Source organism: Oncorhynchus mykiss, chromosome 2, assembly GCF_013265735.2.
Source record: "Oncorhynchus mykiss isolate Arlee chromosome 2, USDA_OmykA_1.1, whole genome shotgun sequence".
NCBI lineage: Eukaryota > Metazoa > Chordata > Actinopteri > Salmoniformes > Salmonidae > Oncorhynchus > Oncorhynchus mykiss.
The window spans coordinates 100,438,229-100,459,704 of NC_048566.1; the positions used below are offsets into that span (position 1 = coordinate 100,438,229).

At 44.0% G+C, this 21,476-nt stretch overlaps 2 protein-coding genes across 2 annotated transcripts; one reads left to right on the forward strand and one right to left on the reverse strand.

Moving 5' to 3' along the window:
• The first annotated feature begins 257 nt into the window (after positions 1-257).
• Positions 258-6,008, forward strand: LOC110501156. Its single transcript, XM_021578569.2, has 2 exons — positions 258-1,726; positions 4,075-6,008. Exons 1-2 carry the CDS (start codon positions 1,644-1,646, stop codon positions 4,598-4,600), a joined length of 609 nt encoding a protein of 202 aa, XP_021434244.2. The 5' UTR covers positions 258-1,643; the 3' UTR covers positions 4,601-6,008.
• LOC118936890 (P2Y purinoceptor 1-like) lies at positions 5,571-19,499 on the reverse strand. Its single transcript, XM_036934532.1, has 8 exons — positions 19,479-19,499; positions 15,921-16,087; positions 14,954-15,039; positions 14,678-14,695; positions 10,712-11,078; positions 10,324-10,522; positions 7,144-7,201; positions 5,571-5,578 (listed from the first exon to the last, which is right to left on the reverse strand). The coding sequence occupies exons 1-8, from the start codon at positions 19,497-19,499 to the stop codon at positions 5,571-5,573; spliced, it is 924 nt and encodes a 307-aa protein (XP_036790427.1).
• Between the last annotated feature and the right edge of the window lie 1,977 nt (positions 19,500-21,476).

A 21,476-nucleotide genomic window follows, 5' to 3' on the forward strand; every position in this document is an offset into this window, starting at 1 on the left:
TACAAATCTACACATATATTCAGTAATAACAATTTAAGTGAAAACTCACATGGGAAAATCATTTTATTCTCGAAGGACATTACATGTGTTCTTTTCTATTATATCGGGCAGGTTGTATGATTTACACAACTTTTATTTTGAACGTATTAGCTTTTATTTTGAACGTATTAGCTTTTATTTTGAAGTGACCGAAAGTGCCGAAAGTGCACTCCAGAATACCACCTTGTGGGTGTCCACTAATTACCACAACCACAAAGTCTGACACTAAATCGTAACAATTCATTAAAACAAAAATGTGTTTTTTGTTGTTATGCATAAGGTTAGCAGTGGGGTTAAGGTTAGATTTAAATGCAAAATTTAAGAAGATATTTTTGAAATGGGCGGGGTTTAATACTTTGTGGCTGTGTTAACTAGTTATAACCCAATTTGTGGGGGAAAGCCGAGAAAACGATGACAAATTGTTACACAAGTTGTTAAAACACAAAACTTTTAATAACAAACTTTTAAATCAATTCAAACAACATTTTAACATTTCCAAATACAAAAATGCGAATACAACACCGGAACCTCACGTGCAGATATTCTAAGAGCAGATAGCGCCACATGGAGGCTGTTCTGAAGAACTTGGAGAGGACCTGGGAGCTACTCGCCTTGATGCAGACCGAGTAATGGGACAATCCCAGGACAGAGCCTTCCAATGGACTCAGTACGAACACCTCCACGCAAACATCGTGGAGATCTTGGAAAAACAACTACAGGCAACCAACGAAAGCTTCGAACAATTGTTCAAGGATACAACGGATATCACGTTCTCTGACCTGTAGCAGTGTCAACTCTTGCTGCTCGTTGGATTTCAAAAGAACGCCTCGGTCCCAAACTGTTTGAACTTCTAGTTTCAGAACGGTTGGAGCGAAATCGAAGGATGCCACAAGTCATTGTACTGAGCTCATTGAAATCAAATCAAGTCTTGAGTGCCATTCATTTGAAACGCAGTACATCAGTTCCTAGTCCTTACGCTGCGAACACACCGACTGTGTCATTGCGTTTCGATACACCAGAAGTACATTCATTTCCAATGGAACGCTGCATTTGCCTTCAGCAATGCGTTGCAGAGACAGTTTACTGCATTCTGTGTGGTGCATACGTTCGATTTATCGAACATATTCATCAAATTGTATGTGTAGACTTGACAGAAAATAGCAAAATTTGAATGTAGATTTTTTTTTTGCACACATATTCAGTAAAAATGTGGGATTACATAAAAAGTTTGATTGCATACTTTCTTCACATTTTTTTATTAATTAATTTGCCAAGTATATTATTTATTCGATGACATCCACAAATGAATTGTGATAGCCTATAGTATAATGCAGTTTTTGAGCGAAATGCAATAATAAATAGTCAAGATAGCAGAGTAGGCTCTTTCAACAATGAGACCAACGTTGAGGAAGGTGGTCTTGATCGCGCTGTTGGGCCGGGACCAGCCCCGCCAAAAGCGCAGGTCTGTGTAGGTCCAGAGATGGTTAAAGTCCCGAAAGCAGGCAGGGGAGTTCCACCGTCTCATTCAAGAGCTTCGACTGCTTGGAGAGGAATTCCGAAGTTACTTTCGTCTGGACCGAAGCCAGTTCGATCACCTGCTCCAGATGGTTGGAGCCAGGATCACCCGGATGGATACCAACTACCGGGAGTCCATCAGCCCAGTTGAACGCCTGGCGATTTGTCTCCGGTAAGCTACATTCTAGTACATTTTTAAAGCCTTTGATACCATAATTGATTGATATTTGATACATTGTTTTTATGTGCAACCTAGCTAGCTAAAGGGCTCTAGTTAATAGTCCCTAATTGACATCAGATGTACTTTTACAGAATGTTCATTGGGATTATAACTTTTCCCAAAGTTGGTTTATAATTCTTTTTTAATTATGCAATGTTACTAAATGAAAAGAAAGGTGCCTTCTGCCCTGATGTAGGTAGGCTAGTCTTCTCCAGGACCCATTGTTGTTCAAGACAGTTACAGTCATTCATTACATTCTTATTGGACTCACATACACTCTTAGAGAAAAAGGTTCCAAAAGTGTCCTTCTGCTTTCCCCATAGAATAACCATTTTTGGTTCCAGGTATAATACTTAATACATGGAACCCAATAGGGTTCTACTTTGAACCAAAAGAGGTACTACCTGGAACCCAAAAGGGATCTCCTATGGGGACAGCCAGAGAACCCTTTTAAGTAGATAGTACCATTCTATCTAAGAGTAGAGTTGGCCTGGACTACAGTTTATTGATATAGTCATAGACTGAATTGTACTGTTTTAAGGCATTGTTAATGATGGTTGATGAGTATTACAATATAATCAGTAAAGCAAAATAAGCAGTCATGAGGTAGCTACAGTGCCTTGCGAAAGTATTCGACCCCCTTGAACTTTGCGACCTTTTGCCACATGTCAGGCTTCAAACATAAAGATATAAAACTGTATTTTTTTGTGAAGAATCAACAACAAGTGGGACACAATCATGAAGTGGAAAAACATTTATTGGATATTTCAAACTTTTTTAACAAATCAAAAACTGAAAAATTGGGCGTGCAAAATTATTCAGCCCCCTTAAGTTAATACTTTGTAGCGCCACCTTTTGCTGCGATTACAGCTGTAAGTCGCTTGGGGTATGTCTCTATCAGTTTTGCACATCGAGAGACTGACATTTTTTCCCATTCCACCTTGCAAAACAGCTCGAGCTCAGTGAGGTTGGATGGAGAGCATTTGTGAACAGCAGTTTTCAGTTCTTTCCACAGATTCTCGATTGGATTCAGGTCTGGACTTTGACTTGGCCATTCTAACACCTGGATATGTTTATTTTTGAACCATTCCATTGTAGATTTTGCTTTATGTTTTGGATCATTGTCTTGTTGGAAGACAAATCTCCGTCCCAGTCTCAGGTCTTTTGCAGACTCCATCAGGTTTTCTTCCAGAATGGTCCTGTATTTGGCTCCATCCATCTTCCCATCAATTTTAACCATCTTCCCTGTCCCTGCTGAAGAAAAGCAGGCCCAAACCATGATGCTGCCACCACCATGTTTGACAGTGGGGATGGTGTGTTCAGCTGTGTTGCTTTTACGCCAAACATAACGTTTTGCATTGTTGCCAAAAAGTTCAATTTTGGTTTCATCTGACCAGAGCACCTTCTTCCACATGTTTGGTGTGTCTCCCAGGTGGCTTGTGGCAAACTTTAAACAACACTTTTTATGGATATCTTTAAGAAATGGCTTTCTTCTTGCCACTCTTCCATAAAGGCCAGAATTGTGTAATATACGACTGATTGTTGTCCTGTGGACAGAGTCTCCCACCTCAGCTGTAGATCTCTGCAGTTCATCCAGAGTGATCATGGGCCTCTTGGCTGCATCTCTGATCAGTCTTCTCCTTGTATGAGCTGAAAGTTTAGAGGGACGGCCAGGTCTTGGTAGATTTGCAGTGGTCTGATACTCCTTCCATTTCAATATTATCGCTTGCACAGTGCTCCTTGGGATGTTTAAAGCTTTTTGTATCCAAATCCGGCTTTAAACTTCTTCACAACAGTATCTCGGACCTGCCTGGTGTGTTCCTTGTTCTTCATGATGCTCTCTGCGCTTTTAACGGACCTCTGAGACTATCACAGTGCAGGTGCATTTATACGGAGACTTGATTACACACAGGTGGATTGTATTTATCATCATTAGTCATTTAGGTCAACATTGGATCATTCAGAGATCCTCACTGAACTTCTGGAGAGAGTTTGCTGCACTGAAAGTAAAGGGGCTGAATAATTTTGCACGCCCAATTTTTCAGTTTTTGATTTGTTAAAAAAGTTTGAAATATCCAATAAATGTCGTTCCACTTCATGATTGTGTCCCACTTGTTGTTGATTCTTCACAAAAAAATACAGTTTTATATCTTTATGTTTGAAGCCTGAAATGTGGCAAAAGGTCGCAAAGTTCAAGGGGGCCGAATACTTTCGCAAGGCACTGTATATGAGTAGATATAATATGTGGGTGGAATTCAAGTTACACACAATATTGATCATTATTTTGAATTATATTTTAGATTTTTGGCGACAGGGGACTCCTACAGGACCATAGGATTCAGCTTCCGAGTTGGACGGTCCACGGTGGCAGGCATTGTCCCTTCTGTGGCACAAGTCATTTGGGACTGTCTGGTTGGTGAATACATGCCTGTCCCCAAGGAGGAAGCCATCGCTGCCGAGATCCTGGAGAGGTGGAATTTCCCCAACTGTCTTGGCTCCATTGACGGGAAACATGTAGTAATCCTGGCTCCACCTTGCTCAGGTTCGCAATTCTACAACTACAAGGGTACATATTCAGTTGTACTCTTGGCTGTAGTAGATGCCATCTACTGTTTCCGTGTTGTCGATGTTGGTGCTTACGACAAGGGAGGTGATGGTGTGACCCTCCGGGACTCTGCCTTCGGCCAGGCACTTCAGGATGGCACCCTGGAGATTCCACCACCTGCATCACTCCCTGGAGCTGAAGACCTGGGACCTGTTCCCCACGTCTTCGACGGCGACGAGGCCTTCCCTTTAAGACCCAACCTCACGAGGCCTTCCCTTTAAGACCCAACCTCACGAGGCCTTCCCTTTAAGACCCAACCTCACGAGGCCTTCCCTTTAAGACCCAACCTCACGAGGCCTTCCCTTTAAGACCCAACCTCACGAGGCCTTCCCTTTAAGACCCAACCTCACGAGGCCTTCCCTTTAAGACCCAACCTCACGAGGCCTTCCCTTTAAGACCCAACCTCATGAGGCCCTACGCTGGATGCCAGCTGCCATTGCCAAAGCCTGTAAGGATCTTCAACAAACGACTGTCCAGGGCAAGGTTAGTTGTTGAATGCGCTTTTGGGATTTTGGAAGCCCGATGGAGAATGTATTGGAGAGTGCTTGGTCTCAGCCCCTCAAACGTTGATGCCTGGGTGAATGCCACATGTGTTCTCCACAACTACCTGCGGAGGTCATTCCAGTGTTCTCCACAACTACCTGCGGAGGTCATTCCAGTGTTCTCCACAACTTCCTGCGGAGGTCATTCCAGTGTTCTCCACAACTTCCTGCGGAGGTCATTCCAGTGTTCTCCACAACTACCTGCGGAGGTCATTCCAGGAGCCGCTCCGGATGGAGATGGGCACGCCAAATGGTCACCAACCTGATGTCACCGGGTGCCAACAACGCCCCCAGACAGGCACTCCAGGTGAGGGAGAAGGTGACCACCTACTTCTCGTCGCCAGCAGGTGAAGTCCCATGGCAGTATGCTGTGGAGTGAAACGGCTCTTTTAAGATTATTTTTAATTTTTTTTCTCCCCCAGATTACTTTATGTATCATTGTCTCTCTTCATTTGGAAGTTATATTTAAGTGACATTTGGGAGTAAAGACCACACCTTAACCCCTTCCCTCTCCCATTAACGTCAGTATTATACACACCTGGCATGGTGCACCAGGTGAGCGGGAGCACTAATTAAGGTTATACGACAGTTAATATGATAACACAGGGTAACCTAGGGTCCATACAAATAGTACAGTTTACCATCATGTTCACTGGCCTGACAAAATACAGGTGGAGAGAGAACTAATTAGGAAGAGAATGTGTTTTTACTTTCATCTCGTCTGCAAAAGGTATAGGAAAGAAATAAGCAGATTCAGTCTAAATGAGATATTAATGAACAACTGAAACTACTGACTATGAAAACATAATTTCATAAATATTCAAATACAGGAAAGAACATGACAGGTATGTGTGTTGTAAAAATAAAAAAAATAAAAAAATTAAACCATTGAAAGAGATGTGTGTGTAAAAATAAAAAAAAATAATGTGTAGCATGTAATCTGTAAGAGAACAACAAGAGCATGTAATTTTGGCACAACTGCAGACAGATACAGGGACAACTCATAAAGACTAGACGTAATAGGGGAACTTCAGACATGGCCATAAAGAGAGAGAGAGTGCAGGGCACTGGAGAGCTGAGGGACAGAGAGGAGTGGAGAAGAGGTGTGTGTCTCTGTCTCTGGTAAAAAATAAAATGTAGCCATAACACAGCTAAACAAATAAATGGCCCCTGGACGTCCTGGGGAACATAACTTCAAACAGTTTCAACATCCTGGTTTTCAAGTGGTTTTAAATGAAAGAAATACATTCACCTTTAGTCTCGTAAGAGACCAACAAGAGCGTCTGTGAATTCTCCGGTGTATGACCAGGACCAATATGTGGCGTGGTAAGTGTCCATGGTTGTTTATTTAAACACATAAGCTGAACACTCCATACAAAAACAATAAACGTAAAGTGAATAACCTAAACCGAAAACCACAGACACGGAAACAACCACCCACCAACAAACAGTGAAACCCAGGCTACCTAAAGTATGATTCTCAATCAGAGACAACTAACGACACCTGCCTCTGATTGAGAACCATACTAGGCCGAACACAGAAAACCAACCTAGAAACACAAAATATAGAATGCTCACCCAACTCACATCCTGACCAACTAAAACAAACAATTAACACAATACATTTTTTATTTTACCTTTATTTTACTAGGCAAGTCAGTTAAGAACAAATTATTATTTTCAATGACAGCCTAGGAACAGTGGGTTAACTGCCTGTTCAGGGGCAGAACGACAGATGTGTACCTTGTCAGCTCGTGGGATTTGAACTTGCAACCTGCCGCCCCAAATAACTAGGGTCAGAACGTGACAAGTACATTGGTCTTGTTGTGTGCTGCGCAAGGAGTGGCTACTTAACATTCTTTCCTAAGATGTGCTTACCATTATTGATCTGTATTTAATTATAGATTTGATTAGCACAAGGTAATTTGTATTTTTCTCCGTTGGTTCAGTCTGTTACAGAGATGTGACACGATAGATTATCGACCTCTGACCAGTCCCAGTAATGCTGCTGAGATCGGGGATATTGTTGTAGAACATTGGCTTTTAAAGACGCAAACCTAATCCTGGACTACAAAAGGTATTTCAATGGAGATGATCCACTGTGCATGCTTTTTTTAGTCCAGGACTAAACTTAATCTGTGACTACTGGCCCTGAATGTTCACAAACGTAATAGTGTATCTTAATCCAGACCATAGATCTTAAAATACTTTCTGGTACTCACCTGATATAGCAAAGCCACTGAAGCCGACTGCCAGGGCCTGGAAAGAGATGGCCACAACCTTGGTGTGAGAGAAACAAACCACAAGAAGCAAAGATGGCCTCCATTTCAAACCCCCTACACACAGGCAACAACACATGATCATTCTCTTATGTTTGACCGTTTAGCAGATGATTTTACACAATAGTTTCAATCAGTGCATTGAAACTACACTAGTTATAGTAAAAAAAAAAAAAAAAGTGTCATATCACAATCATTGCAATTAAAACTGTGAGTAAGAGTAAAGTGTGTTGGTTTGGCCCATACAGCGTAGTTATTATCCTTGGAGACCTGGATCAGTGATGTTCTTGGTGTTATGTATCGGTTAGGAATCTATTATGAAGTCCTTATGTAGCTTATCCTATCTCCACAGTTCATGATCTTCCTGACATTGGTAGGAGACAGGTTGTTCTGTATAGATTATGAAAATGTTACGAAGTCCCTATGTAGCCCGTATGAAGTCACTATGTAGTCATTATGAGGTCCTTCTAAAGTCCCTATGTAGCCCTTACAAAGTCCTTGTGAAGTCCCTATGTAGCCCTTATGAAGTCATTATGTAGTCATTATAAAGTCCCTATGTAGCCCTTATGAAGTCCCTATGTAGCCATTATGAAGTCCCTATGTAGCCATTATGAAGTCCCTATGTAGCCATTATGAAGTCCCTATGTAGCACTCACCTCCACAGTTCATGATCTTCCTGACGGTGGTAGTAGAGAGGATGTTCCTGGTGCGCAGCCAGTCAGCCAGTCAGCCAGTCAGTCAGCCAGTCAGTCAGTCAGCCAGTCAGCCAGTCAGCCAGTCAGCCAGTCAGTCAGTCAGTCAGCCAGCCAGTCAGCCAGTCAGCCAGTCAGTCAGTCAGTCAGTCAGTCTTAATTCAGTCTCATCTGAAAGTTGTAAATTCTTGGTTATCTGCACGAACCCTGGCTAACAAGTTGAGTCAGCAATACAAAATTGGGTTTAATGATTTATTTACTAAATACCTAACTAATGTCACAGAATTACACATACACATAATTAAATCATAACTTGATTACAAATTACGTCATAAAGGAAAACGTCCCTAGAGGGCGGAACAGATATGACAGCTGGTGACACAAAAGAAAAGGGGCTGGTTTTGAGTGAAGGAGCGGGAAGATGCATTCAAAATTACTGCCCATTTGGAAAAGGAAAATGCAATAAATATTTACTCTGAGCTGCGCTTCGGAAGGTTGGTTGGTGGTAGGAAGTTTGGTGGTAGATGGAAGGCCGTGTTGTCCAACCGAGTCCTTTGAAGAGTCCTTTGTAGTAACGTCGTTGTGTGGTAGAAGGGATACTCTGTCTGTTCCTTCCTAACCTGCGTTTGCAGCTGCTGTTGCTAACTCAACGGCTAGGAGGTATCACTTCTGTAGTGAATAAGAGTTCAAAGTTCATACCATTCGCAACCAAAGCTCACGCTGATGTTGGCTTCGTTCTGTAGTTATTATCTGAACCATTCTGACATCGGACCGTCGTCCTCACATCCTCGGAACAGGAGGTTATATTGTCGTCAAGGCTTTATATAGAAAGGGAGAGGAGGGCGTGTTTGAACAGTTTTATAGCCCATGTCCCTTCACAGGGGCGGGCCACTGATTGAGCAGAGACCTTATGAAAACCCAAATCTCACATTTTAGAAGTTAAAATCACATTTCATCCCATCACGAATAATTTCATATTCAAACAGTTAAATTGAACAACAATTCTATGTGAATCCGATAACTCTGATGTGTAGACTTTCCACTGTAGAGTTTATGTCATCTTATCATTGATGAGAATGTCTCAGATGACAACCGAACTGACATCATATTCATTAAGTACCACCGCATATGTTCCATTGGTCGGATTACCAGAATATAGTTAATTTCCCCCCCCCCCACCTTCTGATGTTCCCAGAATCTCTATGTTAACCAAGGGTTTTGCAAAGGTAACATCAGTAGGTTAGAGAGAGGAAAAAGGGGGGAAGAGGTATTTATGACTGTCATAAACCTACTCCCAGGCTATGAGGACGACACGCAGCTGTACATTTCGATAAAATGGAAGTCTGTGTTTCAGACATATGGAAGTGGATGGCAGACAAAACAGAGTTCTGTTAGTTCTACGTCCAGATAGTTCTAGGTCCCAAGAAACAAAGCGATCTGCTGTTGGATTCTGACAATTAATCTCAATGGTTGTACAGTCGTCTCAAATAAAACTGTGAAGAACCTCGGCGTTACTCTGGACCTCGATGTAGAATATTTTAAGGGCAGCTTTTTCCATCTTCGTAACATTGCATAACTCTACAACTTTTTGCCCAAAAATTATGCAGAAAAACGAATTCATGCTTTAGTCACTTCTAGATTAGACTAATCAGGCTAGGGCTGATTTCAAGGTTTTACTGCTAACTTACAAAGTGTTTCTTGCCCCTACCCATCTCTCTGATTTGGTCCTGCCGTACATGCCTACAAGTACGCTACTTTCACAAGATGCAGGCCTCCTTATTGTCCCTAGAATTTCTAAGCAAACAGCTGGAGGCAGGGTTTTCTTCTATAGAGTTCTCCCCTCCCTGAGGACCTGAGCCCTTGGACCATGCCTCAGGACTACCTAAAAGTGACATTCATACCAATTCCATGCTCAGTACAAAATAAAGTAAGGAAGACAACCACCCACAGACAGGGTCGTTGCTGTGATTTTTAAGATGTAAAGAACTTCCTCAGGCATTGTGTCTGAGATCTGATCATCTGTGTGGTCCAGCTGCTATAAAGACAACCCCCCCCCCCCCCGCCAAGTATTTTCCAATCAAGGGAGGCGATGGGGAGATGGATTTTTTAAATAATTGAGATGGTCATATACCATGGTCTGATCCTTCAGCATTCACAGTGGAGTGACAGCAGCCAAACCCTGGCCACCATGCCCCTCTCTCTCATGCCCTATGGTCCTCTGGTTCCTCTTTCTCTCAAACAACCCTGTTACTGACGTCACATGATTCACCGCTGATTGCTGTCGTTGACTCTTCCAAAGCTGCAGCCAAGCGAACCCAAAGGTATCCTGGAACTCCTTTCTAAACTGCCGTCCCACGAAGCAAGTAAACAGCGGGTTGACACAGGTATTCAGGCTACATAGACAGATCTCCAGGCAGAATGCCAGGTCTACGGGCTGCCAGAACGCCGGCCTGCCCAGGTACATGGCATGCATCACGATGGCCGCGTTCCTGCTTAGGTGGTAGGGCAGGTAGAACAGGGCAAAGAGGGTCAGCACGGCGGTCAACACGCGGGTCAGACGGAGACGTCGCCCCTTGTTTTTGTGGAGGTGTACCTGTGGCCGGCGGCTGCGGAGGCGCAGCTCCCTGATGCTGTGGAGACAAAAAAAAGCACGTTGGAGAGGTGTTGTTTGACAGAATAGTAAATATAATATATTAAAAGAAAGAAATATAGCCAAATCAAACACTCTATATTATAGGCTGTGTTTCCAATAATTTAATAAATCAGGATCAATCAATCAGTAAATCAACCAATCAACCAATAATTGAATGGGTAACCACCTGCGGAGGCAACAGTAACAGATGGAGTTTAGAGGGAAGAGGAAGCCGATGGTGGTACAGCAGATTGAGTAGGGTAGGCTCTCCTCAGTGTCGTCCAGTAACATATACAGGGTACACACGGTACGATTATTGTCTCCGGGGCAATGTTGTAGCAAAGTCATGTGAGCTACAGGGACACTTATCACCATGGAAATCGCCCAGATAACGGCACAGAGGAAACAGGTCTGCCGGCGGCCGAGTAACACCACAGAGCGCAGCGGGTGGACGATGGCGAGATAGCGGTCCACGCTAACGCAGGAAACGAAGAAGATGCTGAGGTAGAAGTAGTTGTGGTAGAGCAACCGAAGGGTCTTGCAGAGCGACACACCTACAATTAGACAAACAGTCCTTTTGATCCTTTTGAGATTTGATTTTGACTTTTTTTTTTTTTTTAAATGTGGAACTCAGTCGGGTCTCAATTTAGGCTAAGATTCCATCAGATCAAGTTGTTAACCAGCGATAACAGACACCCGCATAGCAGATGTTTTGGCAGTGTTAGATGTGGTGGAACTGCTTGGAGCTGTCAAATAGGTGATCATTGTCAAGAACCCGCCCCCACCTGTGATAGAAGTTCAGAGAAGAAGAAGAAGAAAGTGTATATGCAAAAAAAAAAAATCCAGGTTAATTCACCTGTCAATCTACAGTTGAAGTGGGAGGTTTTACATACACTTCGGTTGGAGTCATTAAAACTCATTTTTCAACCACTCCACAAATGTCTTGTTAACAAACTATAGTTTTGACAAGTCGGTTAGGACATCTACTTTGTGCATGACACAAGTAATTTTTTACAACAATTGTTTACAGATTATTTCACTTATAATTCACTGTATCACAATTCCAGTGGGTCAGACGTTTACATACACTAAGTTGACTGTGCCTTTTAAACAGCTTGGAAAATTCCAGAAAATGATGTCATGGCTTTAGAAGCTTCTGATAGGCTAATCAACATCATTTGAGTCAATTGGAGGTGTATCTGTGGATGTATTTCAAGGCCTACCTTCAAACTCAGTGCCTCTTTACTTGACATCATGGGAAAATTATAAGAAATCAGCCAAGACCTCAGATAAAACAATTGTAGACCTCCACAAGTCTGGTTCATCCTTGGGGACAGTTTCCAAACACCTGAAGGCATCACGTTCATCTGTACAAACAAGAGTACGCAAGAATAAACACCATGGGACCACGCAGCCGTCATAGCGCTCAGGAAGGAAACACTTTCTTCTCCTAGAGATGAATGTACTTTGGTGTGAAATGTGCAAATCAGTCCCAGAACAACAGCAAAGGACCTCGTGAAAATGCTGGAGGAAACAGGTACAAAAGTATCTATATCCACAGTAAAACGAGTCCTATATCGACATAACCTGAAAGGCCGCTCAGCAAGGAAGAAGCCACTGCTCCGAAACCGCCATAAAAAGCCAGACTACGGTTTGCAACTGCACATGGGGACAAAGATCATACTTTTTGGAGAAATGTCCTCTGGTCTGATGAAACAAAAATAGAACTGTTTGGCCATAATTACCATCGTTAGTTATGTTTGGAAGAAAAGGGGAGACTTGCAAGCCGAAGAACACCATCCCAACCGTGAAGCACGGGGGTGGCAGCATCATGTTGTGGGGGTGCTTTTCTGCAGGAGAGACTAGTGCACTTCACAAAATAGATGGCTACATGAGGAAGGAAAATGATGTGGATATATTGAAGCAACATCTCAAGACATCAGTCAGAAGTTAAAGCTTGGTCGCAAATGGGTCTTCCAAATGGACAATGACCCCAAGCATACTTCCAAAGTTGTGGTAAAATGGCTTAAGGACAACAAAGTAAATGTATTGGAGTGGCCATCACAAAGCCCTGATCTCAATCGCATAGAAATTTGTGGGCAGAACTGAAAAAGCGTGTGCGAGCAAGGAGGCCTACAAACCTGACTCAGTTACACCAGCTCTGTCAGGAGGAATGGGCCAAAATTCACCCAACTTATTGTGGGAAGCTTGTGGAAGGCTACCCGAAACGTTTGACCCAAGTTAAACAATTTAAAGGCAATGCTACCAAATACTAATTGAGTGTATGTAATCTTCTGACCCACTGAGAATGTGATGAAAGAAATAAAAGCTGAAATAAATCATTCTCTCTAGTAGTATTCTGACATTTCACATTCTTAAAATAAAGTGGTGATCCTAACTGACCTAAAACAGGGAATTTTTACTAGGATTAAATGTCAGGAATTGTGAAAAACTGAGTTTAAATGTATTTGGCTAAGCTGTATGTAAACTTTTGACTTCAACTGAAGCTAGTTAGACTATCTTATACATCATGGTTGGACGCTTCTCCTTCTCTTCTCACTGATGCCACGGTTGCCCTTAGTTTGAAGGCGTAATCTGTAGACGTAGGTGTTTTCTCCATCTCCTTAGCTACTCTAATTCCACTGATTTCAAAACTCGGCCCTCTAGAAAGTGGAGAACAACACTTATGCAGTATAATAAGATTTTTTTTTTTTTTTAAAGCTGCGTTAGACCGGATTACCTACACAATCTAACCAGCTAAAATAGACAGAAGCGTGCTATATGGCAGACCAATCCGAACTCATCTCTTGGCATGTCCAGCCCACTTATTATCTCAGCCAATCATGGCTAGCAGGAAGGTGGCTGTATTGTTTTAGTGGCTTAACCAACTGGGCTCGTAATTTGAACAATTTTATTCGTATTTACAGATGGCATACATGTCTGTTATTAAGGCACATGAAAGTTCACATGTCCCAGAAGGCATTTCTACCCAAAAAACGCATTTTGATCAAAAAATAATAATAATATTACTTTCAAATGGCTCTTGTGTGAAGTAGTGACTCGCAACATGCACATAGTTTCCTGAAACGGGTCACATATGACCACTCTATGGAAAGATGAGACTCACGAACACGATGGTGTTCTCTGTTTTGCTTTACAACCCTCACAAGTGTCATGGGACACATCCCATACAAATTAATGGAAGTACGAAGGTCATTTTGTGCCAACAAAAAAAGAGGTGTTACATTTGAGTTTTTCTGGAAACATATTTATCTTGAGTTTTCTTATCTCTCCTAGATATTGGATAGACACTTCAAAACCTTACTCCTTATGATCATTTTTTTTGTGTGTGTATTTTTTTTGTTGCCATTTATGAATGTGTTATTCAATGCGTATCTATTGGCTATAGTAGTGAAGGCCATATTCAATAATTTATCAAATCACTTTAAAATAGTTTTTTTTAATACCTAAAGGTGGCCTAAACTTCTAAATCAAATAGATAAATGATCCACGGTATGAACATCTTAAAACAATTCCACATGTTATCTTAGTAGAACCATCTTAAAACAATTCCACATGTTATCTTAGTAGAACCATCTTAAAACAATTCCACATGTTATCTTAGTAGAACCATCTTAAAACAATTCCACATGTTATCTTAGTAGAACCATCTTAAAACAACCCCCCCCCCCCCCCCAAATAAAGAAACAAAACAATGAGGATTTCTATAATACTAAATAAGGTTTAACCTCACATTCTAGTGTTCCAACTTGAAAACAAGGGGGTGGGACTCCGTGCAGCCAATGGCAATGTCCGCTTCAGGTGTATAATTTCAGGAGCCACTAGTGGATTTGACAACTCTAGCGCAGTTCCACCTCCTATACTGAATACCGTATCCCAAAACAAAGACTATGTGGATGTCGGCTACAGCGGATCTGATTGAATAGATTCCTTACAGTGGAGAGTTAGAATTAAATAATACACGAAGGTGCAATTTCAAAACTTGGTTGTACATCAGCAGTTTTCCTCTTGTCACATGTCACTCTCTCTGATAGTCACTCAGTTATACAAACGTGCCTTGCGTCATAACGCAACCGCTATACAGGACATGAAAACAACAGACAATATTGGCAATTGGATTTACTTAACTTACCCAGACCCCAGTGGAGACCTGAAGAGGACCACAATGGTTGTTAAACTTGATCGTTAATCCTCAAAGATTTTAAATGCAGTGCAAGTGTATCTACACGCTAGACTAGTTCCAGATCTGTTTTGTGATGTTTTTGTGTCAACTCTACTGCTGCCATTGATAAGCCAAAAATGACGGAGTGTTGGCAACTTGGTATGCTAGCACAAACAGACTGGCACCATCTATGCGGTTGAATTGTGTCTTTTTTAAATAGTCAAATGAATGATATGAAATCCAAACCGTTTAGGTGGTAGTGAATGAGGAAGGGTAGAGCCAGCAGCCAAAGGGTGTCAGCCATGGCCAGGTTGAAGAGCAGGACACTACTCCTGAAGAAGAAGAAGAATACCTTATGAATTTAGACCAGAAATATGTTTTCTACTGTGCCTAACCCATCCGACACACACGCACGCACGCACGCACGCACGCACGCACGCACACACACACACACACACACACACACACACACATACAGTACAGCACGCAGTGAGCAGTTTAAGGGTTAAGAAGTGCCTTGCTCAAGGGCACAACAGCAGGAGATGCTCTATTGCTAGGATTTGTCACTAACAACACTCTAGTAGTCAAATCCCTCAGATCCCAACCTCAAGGCTAAATGGACCAGTGTTTCAGTCTCCCCTCTAGGCTACTTGGACCAGTGTTTCAGTCTCCCCTCTAGGCTACTTGGACCAGTGTTTCAGTCTCCCCTCTAGGCTACTTGGACCAGTGTTTCAGACTCCCCTCTAACCTCTAGGCTACTTGGACCAGTATTTCAGCCCACCCCTCTAACCTCTAGGCTACTTGGACCAGTGTTTCAGCCTCCCCTCTAGGCTACTTGGACCAGTGTTTCAGTCTCCCCTCTAGGCTACTTGGACCAGTGTTTCAGACTCCCCTCTAACCTCTAGGCTACTTGGACCAGTATTTCAGCCCACCCCTCTAACCTCTAGGCTACTTGGACCAGTGTTTCAGTCTCCCCTCTAGGCTACTTGGACCAGTGTTTCAGCCTCCCCTCTAACCTCTAGGCTACTTGGACCAGCGTTTCAGCCCACCCCTCTAACCTCAAGGCTAAATGGACCAGTGTTTCAGCCTCCCCTCTAGACTACTTGGACCAGTGTTTCAGCCTCCCCTCTAGGCTACTTGGACCAGTGTTTCAGTCTCCCCTCTAGGCTACTTGGATCAGTGTTTCAGCCCAACCCTCTAACCACTAAGCTACCTGGACCAGCGTTTCAGGCGTTGGAAGAAGATCCAGAGAGAGAGCAGGTTGAGGGGGAGACCCAGTATCAACACCCCCAGGAAGAAGGCTGGCATCAGGTAGAGCTGGACCACCCTGATGCCCTCCTGCCCCGGAGAGGACAGGTCACAGAAGGCCCGTTCTGGGGGCTGGAAGAAGACAGTGTTATTGACTTACAATTGGGGAGAACAAGTTTTTGATACACTGCGGATTTTGCAGGTTTTCCCACTTACAAAGCATGTAGAGGTCTGTAATTTTTATCATAGGTACACGTCAACTGTGAGAGAAGGAATCCAAAAAAAATCCAGAAAATCACATTGTATGATTTTTAAGTAATTTGCACTTTATTGCATGACATAAGTATTTGATACATCAGAAAAGCAGAACTTAATATTTGGTACAGAAACCTTTGTTTGCAATTACAGAGGTCATATGTTTCCTGTAGTTCTTGACTAGGTTTGCACACACTGCAGCAGGGATTTTGGCCCACTCCTCCATACAGACCTTCTCCAGATCCTTCAGGTTTTGGGGCTGTCGCTGGGCAATACGGACTTTCAGCTCCCTCCAAAGATTTTCTATTGGGTTCAGGTCTGGAGACTGGCTAGGCCACTCCAGGACCTTGAGATGCTTCTTACGGAGCCACTCCTTAGTTGCCCTGGCTGTGTGTTTCAGGTCGTTGTCATGCTGGAAGACCCAGACACGATCCATCTTCAATGCTCTTACTGAGGGAATAGGTTGTTGGCCAAGATCTTGCGATACATGGCCCCATCCATCCTCCCCAGTCGTCCTGTCCCCTTTACAGAAAAGCATTCCCAAAGAATGATGTTTCCACCTCCATGCTTCACGGTTGGGATGGTTTTCTTGGGGTTGTACTCATCCTTCTTCTTCCTCCAAACACGGCGAGTGGAGTTTAGACCAAAAAGCTCTATTTTTGTCTCATCAGACCACATGACCTTCTCCCATTCCTCCTCTGGATCATACAGATGGTCATTGGCAAACTTCTGACGGGCCTGGACATGCGCTGGCTTGAGCAGGGGGACCTTGCGTGCCCTGCAGGATTTTAATTGATGACGGCGTAGCGTGTTACTAATGGTTTTCTTTGAGAATGTGGTCCCAGCTCTCTTCAGGTCATTGACCAGGTCCTGCCGTGTAGTTCTGGGCTGATCCCTCACCTTCCTAATGATCATTGATGCCCCACGAGGTGAGATCTTGCATGGAGCCCCAGACCGAGGGTGATTGACCGTCATCTTGAACTTCTTCCATTTTCTAATAATTGCGCCAACAGTTGGTGCCTTCTCACTAAGCTGCTTGCCTATTGTCCTGTAACCCATCCCAGCCTTGTGCAGGTCTACAATTTAACCCTGATGTCCTTACACAGCTCCCTGGTTTTGGCCATTGTGGAGAGGTTGGAGTCTGTTTGATTGAGTGTGTGGACAGGTGTCTTTTATACAGGTAATGAGTTCAAACAGGTGCAGTTAATACAGGTAATGAGTGGAGAACAGGAGGGCTTCTTAAAGAAAAACTAGCAGGTCTGTGAGAGCCGGAATTCTTACTGGTTGGTAGGTGATCAAATACTTATGTCATGCAATAAAATGCAAATGAATTACTTAAAAATCCTACAATGTGATTTTTGGATTTTTGTTTTAGATTCCGTCTCTCACAGTTGAAGTGTACCTATGATAAAAAAAATTACAGACCTCTACATGTTTTGTAAGTAGGGAAACCTGCAAAATCTGCAGTGTATCAAATACTTGTTCTCCCCACTGTATATTAGGTCTGGATTCAGTCCAAGGTGCTTCATAGTGCAGCACAACATTTACTTTACACTGAGGCAGGCTACTTACTTTACACTTAGGCAGGCTACTTACTTTACACTTAGGCAGGCTACTTACTTTACTTACTTTACACTTAGGCAGGCTGCTTACTTTACTTACTTTACACTTAGGCAGGCTACTTACTTTACACTTAGGCGGGCTACTTACTTTACACTTAGGCAGGCTACTTACTTTACACTTAGGCAGGCTGCTTACTTTACTTACTTTACACTCAGGCAGGCTACTTACTTTACTTACTTTACACTTAGGCAGGCTACTTACTTTACACTTAGGCAGGCTACTTACTTTACGCTTAGGCAGGCTACTTACTTTACGCTTAGACAGGCTACTTACTTTACACTTAGACAGGCTACTTACTTTACACTTAGGCAGGCTACTTACTTTACTTACTTTACACTTAGGCAGGCTACTTACTTTACTTACTTTACACTTAGACAGGCTACTTACTTTACGCTTAGGCAGGCTACTTACTTTACGCTTAGACAGGCTACTTACTTTACACTTAGACAGGCTACTTACTTTACGCTTAGACAGGCTACTTACTTTACACTTAGGCAGGCTACTTACTTTACGCTTAGGCAGGCTACTTACTTTACGCTTAGGCAGGCTACTTACTTTACGCTTAGGCAGGCTACTTACTTTACACTTAGACAGGCTACTTACTTTACGCTTAGACAGGCTACTTACTTTACGCTTAGACAGGCTACTTACTTTACACTTAGGCAGGCTACTTACTTTACGCTTAGGCAGGCTACTTACTTTACGCTTAGGCAGGCTACTTACTTTACGCTTAGGCAGGCTACTTACTTTACGCTTAGGCAGGCTACTTACTTTACGCTTAGGCAGGCTACTTACTTTACGCTTAGGCAGGCTACTTACTTTACGCTTAGGCAGGCTACTTACTTTACGCTTAGGCAGGCTACTTACTTTACGCTTGAGCTGACATGCGCAACATTTACCATGAATGCGATCTCCGCAAACATCGAAGAAAAGGCCTTTTAAAATGCGTATTGTTGCTCTATAGTACCTCGCTCTCTAACAGGCCTTGGATTGAATCCTCACTAACTACAATTCAATGACTTCTCATGTAAGCCGTTTTATTTTAATTGTATTTTTTATGTAGTTGTATGGCTGAAAACACATATTTTAAAGTTGTTGTAGAGCGCTGTTGATGCGGTGAAGGACCGGTACGGCACTAGGAGCAAGGTGAGAACCTCTTCATCTAATGAAACAGGACACACGGATCACGATGCTGCTTCACAGCACATCATAGCCACGGTTAATCAAGCGTTCCCCGTTCAGTCAAAACACTTCCACAGAACTCCTGATTGAAGTCATTTAACCAGACTAATGTATGTCATCCTACAGTATGTTCACAGTATGGCTAAACACTTCCTTGCATTATTCCAACAGTTGAATTCAAATCTGGCTAAACACTTCCTTGCATTATTCCAACAGTTGAATTCAAATCTGGCTAAACACTTCCTTGCATTATTCCAACAGTTTAATTCAAATCTGGCTAAACACTTCCTTGCATTATTCCAACAGTTGAATTCAAATCTTTAATACTTTTCGTGCTAATAATTACGACCCTCACTGTAGACACTATAGGGAAGAATAGAAACACACTCAAAGATAATGAAAAGCCTCAGTGCCACTTATAGTAACCTCTAGTCTGGATACTTTAAAGGTGGTAACAACTTACTTGATGTTGATTGTTGCCCATGTCAAGGTGTGTTAGCGGCCTCGGTTCTGGCCCGAGGTTGGTTCTGTCCCATAATGCTGTTGGATAGTAATGCTTGACTACCCACCACACACACATTATGTTGGTATTAGGCAGTATGTACAGTAGTTTGTGTGTGTGTGTGTGTGTGAGAGATCATGAACAAATATTGAATAAGTGTATCTGTACTGTACTCAGGCCATCTGTCGTGTGAACAATAAGCTCAGAATCCATCTTGTAACCACAACACTTCCAAGGTTTCAGCAAGTTACGTTTTAAGACAATTTATATGTATAATCTCCACCCGGCACAGCCAGAAGAGGACTGGCCACCCCTCATAGCCTGGTTCCTCTCCACCCGGCACAGCCAGAAGAGGACTGGCCACCCCTCATAGCCTGGTTCATCTCCACCCGGCACAGCCAGAAGAGGACTGGCCACCCCTCATAGCCTGGTTCCTCTCCACCCGGCACAGCCAGAAGAGGACTGGCCACCCCACATAGCCTGGTTCCTCTCCACCCGGCACAGCCAGAAGAGGACTGGCCACCCCTCATAGCCTGGTTCCTCTCCACCCGGCACAGCCAGAAGAGGACTGGCCACCCCACATAGCCTGGTTCCTCTCCACCCGGCACAGCCAGAAGAGGACTGGCCACCCCACATAGCCTGGTTCTTCTCCACCCGGCACAGCCAGAAGAGGACTGGCCACCCCACATAGCCTGGTTCCTCTCCACCCGGCACAGCCAAAAGAGGACTGGCCACCCCTCATAGCCTGGTTCCTCTCCACCCGGCACAGCCAGAAGAGGACTGGCCACCCCTCATAGCCTGGTTCCTCTCCACCCGGCACAGCCAGAAGAGGACTGGCCACCCCCTTTATAGCCTGGTTCCTCTCCACCCGGCACAGCCAGAAGAGGACTGGCCACCCCTCATAGCCTGGTTCCTCTCCACCCGGCACAGCCAGAAGAGGACTGGCCACCCCTCATAGCCTGGTTCCTCTCCACCCGGCACAGCCAGAAGAGGACTGGCCACCCCTCATAGCCTGGTTCATCTCCACCCGGCACAGCCAGAAGAGGACTGGCCACCCCTCATAGCCTGGTTCCTCTCCAGGTTTATAATCTCCACCCGGCACAGCCAGAAGAGGACTGGCCACCCCTCATAGCCTGGTTCCTCTCCACCCGGCACAGCCAGAAGAGGACTGGCCACCCCTCATAGCCTGGTTCCTCTCCAGGTTTATAATCTCCACCCGGCACAGCCAGAAGAGGACTGGCCACCCCACATAGCCTGGTTCCTCTCCAGGTTTATAATCTCCACCCGGCACAGCCAGAAGAGGACTGGCCACCCCACATAGCCTGGTTCCTCTCCAGGTTTATAATCTCCACCCGGCACAGCCAGAAGAGGACTGGCCACCCCACATAGCCTGGTTCCTCTCCAGGTTTATAATCTCCACCCGGCACAGCCAGAAGAGGACTGGCCACCCCACATAGCCTGGTTCCTCTCCAGGTTTATAATCTCCACCCGGCACAGCCAGAAGAGGACTGGCCACCCCTCATAGCCTGGTTCCTCTCCAGGTTTATAATCTCCACCCGGCACAGCCAGAAGAGGACTGGCCACCCCTCATAGCCTGGTTCCTCTCCACCCGGCACAGCCAGAAGAGGACTGGCCACCCCTCATAGCCTGGTTCCTCTCCAGGTTTATAATCTCCACCCGGCACAGCCAGAAGAGGACTGGCCACCCCACATAGCCTGGTTCCTCTCCAGGTTTATAATCTCCACCCGGCACAGCCAGAAGAGGACTGGCCACCCCACATAGCCTGGTTCCTCTCCAGGTTTATAATCTCCACCCGGCACAGCCAGAAGAGGACTGGCCACCCCACATAGCCTGGTTCCTCTCCAGGTTTATAATCTCCACCCGGCACAGCCAGAAGAGGACTGGCCACCCCACATAGCCTGGTTCCTCTCCAGGTTTATAATGTCCACCCGGCACAGC

Bases quoted from the DNA above. Each gene is read 5' to 3' on its own strand.
- LOC118936890 (XM_036934532.1), bottom strand. From the start codon at position 19,499: ATGGGCAACAATCAACATCAA. The intron at 10,523-10,711 runs GTGGTTACCCAT...TTGTCTCCACAG, and splicing joins TGTTACTGTTGCCTCCGCAG to CATCAGGGAGCTGCGCCTCC. The intron at 7,202-10,323 runs GTAGACCTGGCA...TCTCACACCAAG, and splicing joins GGCCGGCGTTCTGGCAGCCC to GTTGTGGCCATCTCTTTCCA.
- LOC110501156 (XM_021578569.2), top strand. From the start codon at position 1,644: ATGGTTGGAGCCAGGATCACCCGGATGGATACCAACTACCGGGAGTCC. The intron at 1,727-4,074 runs GTAAGCTACATT...ATTATATTTTAG, and splicing joins CGCCTGGCGATTTGTCTCCG to ATTTTTGGCGACAGGGGACT.